General features: G+C 38.3%; 1 protein-coding gene across 2 annotated transcripts in view; it reads left to right on the top strand.

The window, feature by feature from the left end:
- The first annotated feature begins 23 nt into the window (after positions 1-23).
- Positions 24-17,289, top strand: part of LOC146468182 (disintegrin and metalloproteinase domain-containing protein 10-like) — a 34,979-nt gene continuing 17,713 nt past the window's right edge. For both annotated transcript variants that reach the window (XM_085124684.1, XM_085124683.1), the window contains exons 1-5: positions 24-263; positions 542-671; positions 2,126-2,256; positions 3,064-3,290; positions 3,782-4,043. In XM_085124684.1, coding sequence (XP_084980810.1) covers positions 152-263; positions 542-671; positions 2,126-2,256; positions 3,064-3,290; positions 3,782-4,043 — 862 coding nt within the window. In that variant the 5' untranslated portion in view covers positions 24-151. The remainder of the gene's footprint in view (positions 264-541; positions 672-2,125; positions 2,257-3,063; positions 3,291-3,781; positions 4,044-17,289) is intronic.

Genomic DNA, 17,289 nt, shown 5'->3' with positions numbered 1-17,289 from the left:
CTTTCCTTTTGGTTATCACCGCTGACACCCTCCGATGGTGAGCTCATGCTCAGTCCCTCACGTTTGACGATCGATTTACAGAGGAGGCAGATCCGTTTCATTAGCTTGTTCAGGAAAACATTCAATCGTTTAAACATTCTTTTTAAAGGCAATGAACTTATTTGAAGACTGCTTTTTCCAATCAGTTGTCTTCTGTTGGATTTTATGCTTTATATTGGAAGCAGGATCAATGGGAAACCAAAATAAACACAAGTTCATCAAACGTGAGTACTGAACATTTCGCATTTCTTACTTTTAACAGTTATTTATTGCATGTTACCCAATTTCTCAATTCATTTTCCCTTCTGCTTTATGAAAACAAAATAATCATAGGCTTTTCCCTCTAAGCAAAGGCATTTTGAGCTTCACACTCTAGTGTATTCTGCGCGCTTTTCACATAAAATCGACGATCATGAAACAGTTTGCGCCATCACTTGCTGGCGTAAACTTGTCAATTTTTTTTACCTTGTAAATTTGATCAGTAACATCTCTCATTTCACAGGGTTTGGCTTTCAGAAGATCAAATATTACGAGGCTGTTGACTACGATGTTGGCAATATACACCAGCAACATCTCAGTGCAATGGATTTCCCGCACAAGTTTGTCACTATCAAATTTAGCGCCTTTCAGAGGTATGTATCAGATGAAATCTCGTAACCAGGCCCAATGATTGCTGTTGGAGCGACGAATTTGTCATTAATATACCTCAAAATGCAACGTGTTCTAACAGATTTTCTGTAAAAGAACCGCAAAAGAATGACGTCTGGATTGGTTAAGAGGTATACAACTTTAGCCCCTGCTCCTTGTCTCCTTTACTGCTGTCAATCGTTTCGTCACGAAGTCGTCGCGCAACGCTTCTACTCACCAAGGGAGGTATTTCGACCCTAAGTGTATATTGCAAAACTGTGTACTGGTATAATATGAAAATTTTACTATAATGAGAAGACCGGTCTGGGTGGCCAAGATATCGTACAAAGAAAAGAAAACAAGAGACGTTGTTCAATCAGCCCTGCAGTGGTCTTTGGACTTAGCTATTCCTAATCCAGATGTTGCTTCTTGTATCACTGTAACTTTATCATAGTTTTATACTTATTTCTTTGACGTTTTGGCAACCACACATTCTAATGCTATTAGTTCTTTTGAGACCCTATGGGAGAAAAAGAGACCACAAACCGTTTCAATAGTTATCTATTTATACCCTGTGGAGGTACTTCACGCTTCACCCAAAAGGGATGCCTTTTTCATCCCCGTAGAACGCGAAATGCTGGCGAAATTAGCAGTCTAATATTTTAAAGGGTCACAAATATAGACTGTGAACCGAAGCGGTAGAAATTAAATGCTTAAGAAGGGTAATCTGAAAACTGAGCCAAACGTCAGAAATTACAATATACAATGCAAATATTACTCATGCTGCCGTGTTAATAGCTCTGCTGTACTAATAATGCAAGGGATATTCCTATCTCTTTGGCTTCTTTGAGCTATAAGAAAGGTGTATTTAAAGGGAATATCATTCCGGTAAAAGTTGGAAGGTGAAAGGGAATGGGGTGAATTCAGCCCCGGGGGAACTTTGAGTACCCCTCCTCCCAAATTCGGGATTGTTACTTTTTCATTTGACAAGACACAGGCGACCCAAGCTCATGTTAAGAAATAAACGTGACTGGTAGCGATCAGTACCGGGCGTATTGTGTTACATTTGAATTTATATAGGTTTATATGGGAAACCAACGGCTTTGTTTAAAACCGTAGAAATTTGAACGATTTCTCAATAAAATTGACTTACCTTGACTCGTTGTTGTATTCTTTGTTGCTTGTCTGTTTTTTAAGTCGATTGGAAGCGATTTCGGGGAGTTATCGTTTCTTTGACATCCAACAAGCCGTTGGTTTCCCATATAAACCTATATAAATTCAAATGTAACACAATACGCTCGGTACTGACCGCTACCAGTCACGTTTATTTCGTAACATGAGCTTGGGCTGCCTGTGGACAAGATTACAATAATAAGATATGAGCCTGTTACTCAGTAGCACGTAGTTGTAAATACGTCAATTCAGACAGTTATCCGTTCTTCGTCATCGCCTCTGATAGGAATTTTTACCTGATGCTGAAGCAGCATAAGAAGTTGTTCACGAATGACACAAAGTTTCGAATCCTAATCAGCAATGCTGAGGAAGCCACTGAGTATGAGACAAGAACTGCGTACACAGGAACTGTGCAAGGTACACTGATCGCAGTGCTGTGACTGTTAACTTTAAAAGTTTTCAGACCACTTTCTTTGGGACCTTAAACTGCCGGCAGAAAACTTGGGACATCACCTTGGGCACATTTCGAACATCCGTTGCCAGTTATTTTGGACAGTCGCTGAAGTGACATTAGAAAATGGACAAATTTGCTCATCGTAACTTTGTCCAACAATTTTTCACGGGCTACTGACTATTGAACCCAACTGCACTACAAGATCACACATTTGACTACGGCACCAGCATTCGGGCGAGAACATTTCAGCCTCAATGAGACAACCACATTTGTCATTCTTTTGCACGGCAAATATGATAGCGTGAAAGGTGTGGGTCTATTCTTTCAGTTTTTTTTTTTTATCGTTGAAGAGTTCAACTTTGTCAGATTAATTTATATATGTTGAAAAAAATCTGAATGCAAAAAGGTTTTTTTTTTTTTTTTTTTGTTTTGTTTTTTTCTTCAAAAGAATTTCGACAGTTCAATATATTTTTTTTGATACTTCATTTATCTGGACTGTAAAAATTTGTGCATGTTTGATTTTGTCCGCTTGGTACCTGTTGCATGTTTTTCTCGTCCCTTTTATTGGCTGCATGTTCTGCCGTGCTTGGAATAAGTGAAATGTTTTCCTGCTTGTCACCGGCTTCGAGGTTTCCCGCGGTTGACACGGTACGCGTCAAGCTCCTTGGATATATTTTAAGTGCCGTGGCTACCCTGTAAATTCAGAGGGTTGTTGGCTGTGTTTATAAAAGTTTTCTACACCATTTGATTACATCTTTTATATTTCTCAGGCGATCCAGATTCCTTCGTAATGGGTCACATAATAAATGGACAATTTGACGGCAGTTTCTCTGCGTTTGGACAAACTTTCCACCTTGAGCCTGCTCAGCGGTACACTGGTTTGAAAACGTCTAAGTTCCATTCAATTATATTTCCGGCTTCAAGCGTTCAGTTTGACTTCTCAAAAATTCAAAGAAAAATGGCTCGCTTTAAAGATCTACATCACTCAACAGTTCAGGTAATTTAAGCTACAGTTTTTCTCTTTTTAAGAGACGTTCTTGCTAAGGAAACCAGTTTCCATCGGAAAGTGCTAGTTTATATATGGGGAGTGACTGAGTAAGGAATTGTTCTCAGATCTTTTTGCAGTCTTCAGTCTTGCTGGCAGCTCTGACCAATCAAAGCTAGCGCGCTACTTTTCCAACAAATCAAAATTGAAGGAACACCAATCGTGTTTGGCCCTCAAGACTTTTCCCTCCCTTTACACCAGCTTCATATTCATGTTGTTCTCTTAGCTTTAATAAGAATAACACCATATACTTACATAGCGACAAATCAATACTTGCCCATGGTGCTTTACAATGAATAATGTTTAAAAGAAGGATTAGAATATCAAGTTAAAAACTTAAGAAATTATCTAAAAAAAAGCTATTTTGCTCCCTGGGTCTTCTCAACATCCGGCACTGTTTACCTTAAATCATAAATACACACCATAATGTTTTACTTCCACAGGCCACCAGCAAACGAATCCGACGTAGCGGTTCCAAAAAATCGAACCTCAATACATGCGCAGTACATATTTCCGCTGATCATTTATTTTTGGAGCACGTTGGCGCAGGTTCAGAGAGTGCCACTGTTGCAGAAATGGTGTACCACGTAGGAATGGCTGACAAGGCTTTCAGAGCAACGGACTTTGACCAGGATGGAGGACCTGGCGATGGCATTGGCGTTGTCATAGCAGCAGTAACAGTGTTTAAGGACGAAACAGCCGAAGGTAAGTGGTACTGTTCGGAGTTTTTTCAATGAATGTGAATATGAATCGTAAAAATCGTACTCGTAAAGAGTACTCCAATCTCTTAACCGTTGGTTGTTTAGTTCTCTGATAGAATCATTTTATTTTATTAAATCAAGCTATCGTATTACATGCATCATGTAACATCATTACATCATCGATTAATTCAGTACATATGTAGTAGTCAGGTAATATTTATCAACACTGTTGATAAACCATGTGTTTCAACTTCCCACCGCCTCAGCACCACACTTAATTTTGAAACTAAGCCCTTATCCATTTGTTAAAAGAAGACCAAAGATCTAGATACAAAACTAATATCTTGATCAAATTACTTTTACGACCTAAACTACTAAAACTATTCAGAATAGCAGCATTGAGTGATAGTGGATGCAATCTGATTTTTAGAAATCTCAAAGGAAACGAAACATAATTCGCGAAATCGGGCCGGTCGAATAACGCTCAACTGCCGAGGTGTCGTTTTCACCCGAGTTTTACTAACTAGTTAACAAGGTTCAAAATTTGCACCTAGGAAGCCAAGAATATGTTCGAGGTTATGGACATTTCCAGTTACCAACGGCTCCAGAAATTGAAGTTATAGCTACAGTGTTTAAGTGAAGCACATCAGAGTATAAGGATGAAAATGTGGCCAAAAGCCAGAGTGTATACTATAAGGAAGAAACCTAGGCTGAAATGTAAAGCATAAAGTGTTAGGAGAATGAAAATTAGGCCAAAAACTAAAAGTATATCGTATAAGGATGAAAATTAGGCCAAACACCAAAGTACATAGTATAAGGATTAAAGCAAGGCCAAAATCAAAAACGTCAAAAGTGTATAGTATTAGGATGGTAATTAGTCCTAAAACCAAAGGGTGTATTGTTAGGATGAAACTTACGCCAAAAACCACAGTCTATAGTATTTCCTTAAAAACTGGACCAAAAACGAAAGTGTATAGTATTAGAATGAAAATTAGGCCAAAATCCATAGTTACCGACAAATACCGACAAATGGTATGAAATTTTAAAATCTCGCGCGCCACGCGTTAAGCGATTTCCTATTATAGAAAGTTCCGTCTCGCTTTCTTGCACACAAATAAAACTTTTCGAGACACTTGTTTAGTTCCTACAATGTCATTTCTTCAATTTTTCTCTGAAATTCGTTTTGTTGTTGAAACCACGCTGAAAAGTGTCTCAGGGGACGTTTTGGAACACACTGATTCGATTAGAAGCTTTTAAAAGAATAGTTGTATTTCGTCCAAAAATCTACTTTTTTCCAAGTGGAAAGTCCATGATTTTTGGCCAAAAATGATCAAATATTGAAGACGGCATTTATCACTTGTTTATGTCCCTAGGGATCTCGGCATGTCGTAAAACTCCCTTAGGAATCATTTTTAAGTGCACACAACCCCCTGACAAAGCATTTTCTGTTTAACTATCACCTTGACTTTTTGTGCGCTATTTCTTTGTCCCTTGTCACTTGAGGGGCCTAAAAGGTGTCTCATATGTCGTTTTCGGCCACACTGATTCGACTTTACGCTTTAAAAAAAATATCTGTATTTCGTCCAAAAATAAACTTTTTTCCAAGGTTTTTGGCCAAAAATGACCACATTTTTTGAACTCCACATTCTTCACTTATTTATGTCCCTAGGGATCTCCTTGTGTCGTAAAACTCATTTTAAAGTGCAAATAACGCCCTGAAAAAGAATTTTCTGTTTAACTGTCACCCTGACTTGATCTTTTGCGGGCTATTTCTTTGTGCCTGGTCTCTAAAGAGGACCAAAAAGTGTCTCGGGGGACGTTTTGGAGCACTCTGATTTGATTGGAAGCTTTTAAAAGAATTAAAATCAACTTTTTTCTAAGGAGTAGGTCCATGGTTCTCGGCCAAAAATGACCAAATTTTGAAGTCGCCATTTTTCACTTATTTATGGGACGTTTTCGGATCTACTGATTTTATTAGAAGCTTTTAAAAGAATATTTGATTTTCGTCCAAAAATCGACTTTTTGCCGAGGGATAAGCCCACGGTTTTGGGTCAAAAATGACCAAATTTTCAAGTCGGAATTTTTCACTCCTTTATGTCCCTAGGGATCTCGGCGTGTCGTAAAACTCCCTTAGGAATGATTTTGAAGTGCATATAACGCCCCCTGCAAAGATATGAAAGAACTTTCTTTTTTGCCCTTATCCTGATTCCATCTTTACTGGGCTATTTCTTTGTCCCTGGTCCCTTGGGAGACCTAAAACGTGTCTCAGGGGACATTTTCGAATCTACTGATTCGATTGGAAGCTTTTAAAAGAATATTTGTTTTTTGTCCTAAAATCGACTTTTTCCCAAGGGGTTAGCCCACAATTTTGGGTCAAAAACGACCAAATTTTTAAGTCGAGATTTAAGACTTCTTTAGTTCCCTAGGGATCTCGGCGTGTCGTAAAACTCCGTTAGGAATGATTTTGAAGTGCATATAACGCCCTGGCAAAGAATTGAAAGATTTTTCTTTTTCGCCCTTATCCTGACTCCATTTTTTCTGGGTTATTTCTTTGTCCCTGGTCCCTTGGGAGACCTTAAACGTGTCTTAGGGAACGTTTCCGGATCTAGTAATTCGAGTAGAAACTTTTCAAAGAATAAATGTTTTTCGTCCAAAAATCGACTTTTTTCCAACGGGTTAGCCCACGGTTTTGGGTCAAAAACGATCAAATTTTCAAGTCGGCATTTTTGACTACTTTATATCCCTAGGGATCTTGGCGTGTCGTAAAACTCCCTTAGGCCCAGTTCATACGTCGAACTTTACATGAGCCGAACCTAATCATTTGGTTCGGCGCATGTAAAGATCGACGTATGAATCAGTTAGGATCGCCAGATTTGTATTTGGGTCGACCCGCCATTCTATTCGACTGCGCCAGTCGAATAGAACGGCAAAAGTTCGACTTCGATTCATACGTCGAACTTTACATGAGCCCAACCAAATGCATACGTTACGCATAAATGATATAAATTATATCTATCCCAGAGGTCTGCGCGTTCCATCGACTTGGCATGCGCAAAGGACTTCATTGTGAACAAGATGGCGGGAAAGGAGGAATGTGCTTGTTCTTCTTGTTTAGAAACAGCTAAACATACTTGTCTGAGATGCGAAAGATTTAAAAAAAAGAATCTATTCTTAATGTGCACACACACTTCGAACCGACAGAAACTTTCCAATACAGGCTATATCAAAGGCGAAGCGTCAAGACTTCTCAGAACAAAATCTTCAAAAACGAAGTTTGAAGAAAACATTACTCTATTCAAACAGAGATTACGCTACAGAGGTTACCTTGATAACACTATAGATAAAACTCTCTCAGAGGTCAATTTCAGCGAAAGAATGTCGGCACTACAAAACAAACAAAAAAACGCGCAAAAACATTTTGCCGTTTGTTACGGAATATCGCCCTCCTGTGCCTTACCTAAAACCATTCAGATGAGTAAATGGCACTTGATAGAAAATCAGCCTCTGCTAAGAGAGATCTATAAAGACCCTTCCCTACTTTCGTACAGAAAAGGGAAATCTTTGAAAGACGTACTCGTAAGAGAAAATTAATATTGAAGGTCGTATCCTTCCTACCTCGACCAATAGGAGCTGTGTTTGGCCTGCCTTCATAATAATAATTATAATAATAATAATAATAATAATAATAATAATTTATTCACTTAATATAGGGCCTTTTAACATTAAAATGATCAAAAGCGCTTTACATGAATGTAAAACTTTTATATAAAATATAATAACTACAAAGAATTATAAGAAATATCAATAAAAACTAATACTAAATTAAGTTATTGACCACCCCCAATTCCATTTTACCAAACAAGCTTTTCCATGTCAGAACTCATCTTTCCCGCCATTTTGAATCTTGTTCAGAAAAAACAACAGCCGCTGACCACGAAAATCTACTTTCTCACTTAAGCTTTAATTAAGTTCGACTTCAGTTAGGTTCGACGTCTGAATCAACTGCCGAACTTAATTATTTGGGTCGACCTTAATAGGTATTACGTTGGCTCATGTAAAGTTCGACGTATGAACCGGGCCTTAGGAATGATTTTGAAGTGCATATAACGCCCTGGCAAAGAATTGAAAGAATTTTTGCTAAGGGGTAAGCCCATGGTTTTGGGTCAAAAATGACCAAATTTTCAATTCGGCATTTTTGACTCCTTTATGTCCCTAGGGATCTCGTTGTGTCAGAAAACTCTTTTAGGTATGATTTTGAAGTGCATATAACGCCCTGGAAAAGAATTGCAAGAATTTTCTTTTTTGCTCTTATCCTGACTCCATCTTTTCTGGGCTATTTGTTTCTCCCTTGTCCCTTGGGAGACCTAAAAAGTGTCTCAAGAGACGTTTTCGGAACATCTAATTCTATTGGAAGCTTTTAAAAGAATATTTGTTTTTTGTTCAAAAATCGACTTTTTGCCAAGGGGTAAGCCCACAGTTTTGGGTCAAAAATGAACAAATTTTCAAGTAGGCATTTTTGACTCTTTTAATGTCCCTAGGGATCCCGGCGTGTCGTAAAACTCCCTTACGAATGATTTTAAAGTACGTACAACGCCCTGGCAGAGAATTGAAAGAATTTTCTTTTTTGCCCTTATCCTGCCTCCATCTTTTCTGGGCTATTTCTTTGTCCCTGGTCCCTTGGGAGTCCTTAAACGTGTGTCATGGGACGTTTTCGGATCTACTGATTCGATGAGAAGCTTTTAAAAGAATATTTGTTTTTCGTCCAAAAATCGACTTTTTGCCAGGGGGTAAGCCCACGATTTTGGGTCAAAAATCACCAAATTTTCAAGTCAGCATTTTTGACTTCTTCATGTCCTTAGGGATCTCGGTGTGTCGTAAAACTCCCTTAGGAATGATTTTGAAGTGCATATAACGCCCTGGCAAAGAATTGAAAGATTTCTCTTTTTTGCCCTTATCCTGACTCCATCTTTTCTTGGCTATTTCGTTGTCCCTGGTCCCTTGGGAGACCTAAAACGTGTCTCAAGGGACGTTTTTGGATCTACTGATTCGATTAGAAGCTTTTAAGAGAATATTTGTTTGTCGTCCAAAAATTGACTTTTTTCCAAAAGGTAAGCCCACGGTCTTGGGTCAAAAATGACCAAATTTTCAAGTCAGCATTTTTTACTCGTTTATGTCCCTAGGGATCTAAGCGTGTCGTTAAACTCCGTTAGGAATGATTTTGAAGTGCATATAACGCCCTGGCAAAGAATTGAAAGAAGTTTCTTTTTTGCCCTTATCCTGACTCCATCTTTACTGGGCTATTTCATTGTCCCTGGTCTTTTGGGAGACTTAAAACGTGTCTTAGGGTACCTTTTCGGATCTACTGTCTCGATTAGAAGCTTTTAAAAGAATATTTCTTTTTCGTCCAAAAATCGACTTTTTGCCAAGGGTTAGGCCCACGGTCTTGGGTCAAAATTGACTAAATTATCAAGTCGACATTTTTGACTTCCTCATGTCCTTAGGGATCTCGGTCTCTCGTAAAACTCCCTTAGGAATGATGTTGAAGTGCATATAACGCCCTCGCAAAGAATTGAAAGATTTTTCTTTTTATGTCCTTATCCTGACTCCATCTTTTCTGGGCTATTTCTTTGTCCTGGTCCCTTGGGAGACTTAAAACGTGTCTCAGGGGACGTTTTTTAATCTACTGATTCGATTAGAAGCCTTCAAAAGAATATTTGTTTGTGGTCCAAAAATCGACTTTTTTCCAAGGGGTAAGCCCACAGTTTTGGGTCAAAATCGACCAAATTTTCAAATCGACATTTTTGACTACTTAATGTCCCTAGGGATCTTGGCGTGTCGTAAAACTCCCTTAACAATGATTTTGAAGTGCATATAACGCCCTGGCAAAGAATTGAGAGAATTTTCTTTTTTCCCTTTATCCTGACTCCATGTTTACTGGGCTATTTTATTGTCCCTGGTCCCTTGGGAGACTTAAAACGTGTCTTAGGGAACGTTTTCGGATTTACTGTTTCGATTTGAACGTTTTAAAAGAATATTTGTTTTTTGTCAAAAAATCGACTTTTTGCCAAGGGGTAAGCCCACTATTTTGGGTCAAAAATGACCAAATTTTCAAGTCGGCATTTTTGACTTCTTCGTGTCCCTAAGGATCTCGGCGTGTCGTAAAACTCCCTTAAGAATGATTTTGAAATGCATATAACGCGCTTGCGAAGAATTAAAAGAATTTTCTTTTTTGCCCTTATCCTGACTCCATTTTTTTTGGGCTATTTCTTTGTCCTTGTTCCCTTAAGAGACGTTTCCGGATCTAATGATTCGAGTGGAAGCTTTTAAAAGAATATTTGTTTTTTGTCTAAAAATCGACTTTTTGCCAAGGGGTAAGCCCACAATTTTGGGTCAAAAATGACCAAATTTTCAAGTCGCTATTTTTCACTGCTTTATGTCCCTAGGGATCTCGGCGTGTCGTAAAACTCCCTTACGAATGATTTTGAAGTTTACATAACGCCCTGGCAAAGAATTGAAAGAATTTTCTTTTTTGCCCTTATCCTGACTCCATCTTTTCTGGGCTATTTCTTTGTCCCTGGTCCCTTGGAAAACCTAAAACGTGTCTCAAGGGAAGTTTTCGGATCTTATGATTCGATTGGGAGCTTTTAAAAGAATATTTGTTTTTTTGTCCAAATATCGAGTTTTTGTCAAGGGGTTAGCTCACGGTTTTTGGTCAAAAATGACTGGATTTTTAATTCCGTATTTTTGACTACTTTATGTCCCTAGGGATCTCCGCGTGTCGTAAAACTCCCTTAGGAATTATTTTAAAGTGCATATAACGCCCTCGCAAAGAATTAAAACAATTGTTTACCCTTTTTTACCCTTATCCTGACTCGATCTTTTCTGGGCTATTTCTTTGTCCCTGGTCCCTTGGGAGACTTAAAACGTGTCCTAGGAGACGTTTTCAGTTCTTCTGATGCAATTGGAAGCTTTTAAAACAATATTTGTTTTTTTGTCTAAAAATCGACTTTTTTCCAAGGGGTAAACCCACGGTTTTGAGTCAAAAATGACCAAATTTTCCATTTGGCATTTTTAACTCTTTTATGTCTCCAGGGATCTTGGCGTTTCGTAAATCTCCTTTAGGAATGATTTTTAAGTGCATATAACGCCCTGGCAAAGAATTAAAAGAATTTTCTATTTTCCTTTATCCTGACTCCATCTTAACTGGGCTATTTCATTGTCCCTGGTCCCTTGGGAGACTTAAAACGTGTCTTAGGGAACGTTTTCGGATTTACTGTCTCGATTTGAAGGTTTTAAAAGATTATTTGTTTTTTGTCAAAAAATCGACTTTTTGCCAAGGGGTAAGCCCACGGTTTTGGGTCAAAAATGTCCAAATTTTTAATTCGGCATTTTCACTCTTTTATGTGCCTAGGGATCTTTTTTGTTTTTATCCTGACTCCATTTTTTCTGGGCTATTTCTTTGTCCCTGGTCCCTTGGGAGACCTAAAACGTGTCTCAGGTGACGTTTTCCGATCTACTGATCTGATTGGCAGCTTTTAAAAGAATATTTGTTTTTTTTCCAAAAATTGACTCTTTGCCAAGGGGTAAGCCCACGGTTTTGGGTCAAAAATGACCAAATTTCAATTCGGCATTTTTCACTCTTTTATGTTCGTAGTGATGACGGCGTGTCCTTAAACTCCCTTAGGAATGACTTTGAAGTGCATATAACGTTCTGGCAAAGATATGAAAGAATTTTCTTTTTTACCCTTATTCTGGCTTCATCTTTTCTGGGCTATTTCTTTTTCCCTGGTCCCTTGGGAGTCCTAAAACGTGTCTTAGGGGACGTTTTCGGATCTACTGTTTCGATTAGAAGCTTTTAAAAGAATATTTGTTTTTCGTCCAAAAATCGACTTTTTGCCAAGGGGTAAAACCCACGGTCTTGGGTCAAAAATGACCACATTTTCAATTCCGCATTTTTCACTCCTATATGTTCTTAATGATCTCGGCGTGTCGTAAAACTCCCTTAGATATAATTTTGAAGTGCATATAACGACCTGGCAAAGAATTAAAAAAAATTATCTTTTTTGCCCTTATCCTGACTTTATCTTTTCCGGGCTATTTCATTGTCCCTGGTCCCTTTGGAGACCTAAAACGTGTGTCAGTGTACCTTTTCGGATCTAATGACTCGATTAGAAGCTTTTATAAGAATATTTTTTTGGCCAAACATCGACTTTTTGCCAACGGTTCAGCCCGCGGTCTTGGGTCAAAAATGACAAAATTTTCAAGTCGGCATTTTTTACTTGTTTATGTCCCTAGGGATTTCAGCGTGTCGTTAAACTCCGTTAGGAATAATTTTAAAGTGCATATAACAACCTGGCAAAGAATTGAAAGAATTTTCTTTTTTTCCTTTATCCTGACTTCATCTTTTCTGGGCCATTTCTTTGTCCCTGGTCCCTTGGGAGACCTAAAACGTGTCTCAGGAGACGTTTTCGGATCTTCAGACTCGATTGGAAGCTTTTAAAAGAATAGTTGTTTTTCGTTCAAAAATCGACTTTTTGCCAAGGGGTAAGCCCACGGTTTTGGGTCAAAAATGACCAAATTTTTAATTCGGCATTTTTCGGTCTTTTATGTCCCTAGGGATCTCGTCATGTCGTAAATCTCCTTTAGGAATGATTTTGAAGTGCATATAACGCCCTGGCAAAGAATTGAAAGAATTTTCTTTTTGCTTTTATCCTGACTCCATTTTTTCTGGGCTATTTCTTTGTCCCTGGTCCTTTGGGAGACCTAAAACGTGTCTCACGGGACGTTTTTCGATCTACTGATTCGATTGGTAGCTTTTAAAAGAATATTTGTTTTTTGTCCGAAAATTGACTCTTTGCCAAGGGGTAAGCCCACGGTTTTGGGTCAAAAATGACCAAATTTTCAATTCGGCATTTTTCACTCTTTTATGTTCCTAATGATGACGGCCTGTCCTAAAACTCCCTTAGGAATGACTTTGAAGTGCATATAACGTTCTGGCAAAGATGTGAAAGAATTTTCTTTTTTGCCCTTATTCTGACTCCATCTTTTCTGGGCTATTTCTTTGTCCCTGGTCCCTTGGGAGTCCTAAAACATGTCTTGGGGGACGTTTTCGGATCTACTGTTTTGATTAGAAGCTTTTAAAAGAATATTTGTTTTTCGTCCACATATCAACCTTTTGCCAAAGGGTAAGCCCACGGTCTTGGGTCAAAAATGACCAAATTTTCAAGTCGACATTTTTGACTTCTTTATGTCCTTAGGGATCTCGGTGTGTCGTAAAACTCCCTTAGGAATGATTTTGAAGTGCATATATCGTTCTGGCAAAGAATTAAAGGAATTTTCTTTTTTTCCCTTATCCTGACTCCATCTTTACTGGGCTATTTCATTGTCCCTGGTCCCTTGGGAGACTTAAAAACGTGTCTTACGGGACGTTTTTCGATCTACTGATTCGATTGGCAGCTTTTAAAAGAATATTTGTTTTTTGTCCAAAAATTGACTCTTTGCCAAGGGGTAAGCCCACGGTTTTGGCTCAAAAATGACCAAATTTTCAATTCGGCATTTTTCACTCTTTTATGTTCCTAATGATGACGGCGTGTCCTAAAACTCCCTTAGGAATGACTTTGAAGTGCATATAACGTTCTGGCAAAGATGTGAAAGAATTTTCTTTTTTGCCCTTATTCTGACTCCATCTTTTCTGGGCTATTTCTTTGTCCCTGGTCCCTTGGGAGTCCTAAAACATGTCTTGGGGGACGTTTTCGGATCTACTGTTTTGATTAAAAGCTTTTAAAAGAATATTTGTTTTTCGTCCAAAAATCGACCTCTTGCCAAGGGGTAAGCCCACGGTCTTGGGTCAAAAAATGACCAAATTTTCAAGTCGGCATTTTTGACTTTTTTATGTCCTTAGAGATCTCGGTGTGTCGTAAAATGCCCTTAGGAATGATTTTGAAGTGCATATAACGTTCTGGCAAAGAATTAAAGGAATTTTCTTTTTTTCCCTTATCCTGACTCCATCTTTACTGGGCTATTTCATTGTCCCTGGTCCCTTGGGAGACTTAAAAACGTGTCTTAGAGAACGTTTTTGGATTTACTGTCTCGATTTGAAGGTTTTAAAAGAATATTTGTCTTTTGTCAAAAAATCGACTTTTTGCCAAGGGGTAAAACCCACGGTCTTGGGTCAAAAATGACCACATTTTCAATTCCGCATTTTTCACTCCTATATGTTCTTAATGATCTCGGCGTGTCGTAAAACTCCCTTAGATATAATTTTGAAGTGCATATAACGCACTGGCAAGAAATTAAAAGAATTTTCGTTTTTGCCCTTATCCTGACTTTATCTTTTCCTGGCTATTTCTTTGTCCCTGGTCCCTTTGGAGACCTAAAACGTGTGTCAGGGTACCTTTTCGGATCTACTGACTCGATTAGAAGCTTTTAAAAGAATATTTTTTTTGTCCAAAATTCGACTTTTTGCCAAGGGTTAAACCCGCGGTCTTGGGTCAAAAATGACAAAATTTTCAAGTCGGCATTTTTTACTCGTTTATGTCCCTAGGGATTACAGCGTGTCGTTAAACTCCGTTAGGAATAATTTTAAAGGGCAAATAACGCCCTGGCAAAGAATTGAAAGAATTTTCTTTTTTTCCTTTATCCTGACTTCATCTTTTCTGGGCTATTTCTTTGTCCCTGGTCCCTTGGGAGACCTAAAACGTGTCTTAAAAGACGTTTTCGGATCTTCGGACTCGATAGGAAGCTTTTAAAATAATATTTGTTTTTCGTTCAAAAATCGACTTTTGCCAAGGGGTAAGCCCACGGTTTTGAGTCAAAAATGACCAAATTTTTAATTCGGTATTTTCAGTTTTTTTATGTCTCTAGGGATCTCGTCATGTCGTAAATCTCCTTTAGGAATGATTTTGAAGTGCATATAACGCCCTGGCAAAGAATTGAAAGATTTTTCTTTTTTTTCTTTATCCTGACTCCATCTTTTCTAGGCTATTTGTTTGTCCCTGGTACCTTGGGAGACCTAAAACGTGTCTTAGGGGACGTTTTTAGATCTACTGACTCGATTATTTGTTTTTTGTCGAAAAACTGAGTTTTTGACAAGAGGTAAGCCCACGGTTTTGGGTCAAAAATGACCAAATTTTCAAGTCGGCATTTTTGACTCCTTTATGTCTCTAGGGATCTTAGCGTGTTGTCAAACTCCGTTAGGAATAATTTTAAAGTGCATATAACGCCCTGACAAAGAATTGAAAGAAGTTTCTTTTTTGCCCTTATCTTGACTCAATTTTTTTAGGCTTTTTCTTTGTCCCTGGTCCCTTGGCAGTCCTAACACGTGTCTCAGGGGACGTTTTTGGATCTACTGATTAGATTAGAAGCTTTTAAAAGAATATTTGTTTTTTGTCCAAAAATCGACTTTTTGCGAAAGGGTAAGCCCACGGTCTTGGGTCAAAAATGACCAAATTTTCAAGTCGGCATTTTTGACTACTTTATGTCCCTAGGGATCTCAGCGTGTCGTTCAACTCCGTTAAGAATAATTTTGAAGTGCATATAACGTTCTGACAAAGAATTGAAAGAAGTTTCTTTTTTGCCCTTATCCTGACTCCATCTTTTTCTGTTTTTTTTTTTTTTCCCTGGTTCCTCGGGAGATTTAAAACGTGTCTTAGGGGACGTTTTTGGATCTACTGATTCGATTGGAAGCTTTTAAAAGAAAATTTGTTTTTTGTCCAAAAATCGACTTTTTGCTAAGGGGTAAGCCCACGATTTTGGGTCAAAAAATGACCAAATTTGCAAGTCGGCATTTTTCACTGCTTTATGTCCCTAGGGATCTCGGCGTGTCGTAGAACTCCCTTACGAATGATTTTGAAGTTTATATAAGGCCCTGGCAAAGAATTGAAAGAATTTTCTTTTTTCTCCTTATCCTGACTCCATCTTTTTTGGGCTATTTCTTTGTCCCTTGTCCCTTGGGAGACCTAAAACGTGTCTCAGGGGACGTTTTTAAATCTATTGACTCGATTAAAAGGTTTTAAAAGAATATTTGTTTTTTGTCGAAAAATTGAGTTTCTGCCAAGAGGTAAGCCCACGGTTTTAGGTCAAAAATGACCAAATTTTCAAGTCGGCATTTTTGACTCTTTTATGTCCCTAGGGATCTCGTTGTGTCGTTAAACTCCTCTAGGAATGATTTTGAAGTGCATATAACGCCCTGGCAAAGAAATGAAAGAATTTTCTTTTTTGCCCTTATCCTGACTCAATTTTTTCTGGGCTATTTCTTTGTCCCCGGTCCCTTGGCAGTCGTAACACGTGTCTCAGGGGACGTTTTTGGATCTACTGATTAGATTAGAAGCTTTTAAAAGAATATTTGTTTTTTTGTCCAAATATCGAGTTTTTGTCAAGGGGTTAGCCCACGGTTTTATCAAAAATGACCTGATTTTTAATTCGGCATTTTTGACTCCTTTATGTCCCTAGGGATCTCTGCGTGTCGTAAAACTCCCTTAGGAATGATTTTAAAGTGCATATAACGCCCTCGCAAAGCATTAAAACAATTTCCTTTTTTAACCCTTATCCTGACTCCATCTTTTCTGGGCTATGTCTTTGTCCCTGGTCCCTTGGGAGACTTAAGACGTGTCTCAGGGGACGTTTTCCGATCTACTGATTTGATTGGCAGCTTTTAAAGAATATTTGTTTTTTGTCCAAAAATTGACTCTTTGCCAAGGGGTAAGCCCACGATTTTGGGTCAAAAATAACCAAATTTTCAATTCAACATTTTTCACTTTTTTATGTTCTTAGGGATCACGGCGTGTCTTAAAACTCCCTTAGAAATGATTTGGAAGTGCATATAACGTTCTGGCAAAGATAAGAAAGAATTTTCTTTTTTACCTTTATCCTGACTCCATCTTTTCTGGGCTATTTCTTTGTGCATGGTCCCATGGGAGTCCTAAAACCTGTCTCAGGGGACGTTTTTGGATCTACTGATTCGATTAGAAGCTTTTAAAAGAATATTTTTTTTTCGTCCAAAAATCGACTTTTTGCCAAGAGGTAAGCCCACGATTTTGGGTGAAAATGACCAAATTTTCAACTGGTTATTTTTGACTTTTTTATGTCCCTTGGGATCTCGGCGTGTCGTAAAACTTCCTTAGGAATGATTTTAAAGTGCATATAACGCCCTGGCAAAGAATTGAAAGAACTTTCTTCTTTGCCCTTATCCTAATTCCATCTTTTCTGGGCTATTTCATTGTCCCTGGTCCCTTGGGAGTCTTAAAACGTGT

This window comes from Pavona decussata, unplaced genomic scaffold (assembly GCF_977016875.1).
Source record: "Pavona decussata unplaced genomic scaffold, jaPavDecu1.1 SCAFFOLD_133, whole genome shotgun sequence".
Lineage (NCBI taxonomy): Eukaryota > Metazoa > Cnidaria > Anthozoa > Scleractinia > Agariciidae > Pavona > Pavona decussata.
Note: the sequence above shows the minus strand (reverse complement) of the source record. Positions and strands in the feature narration are given on the sequence as shown.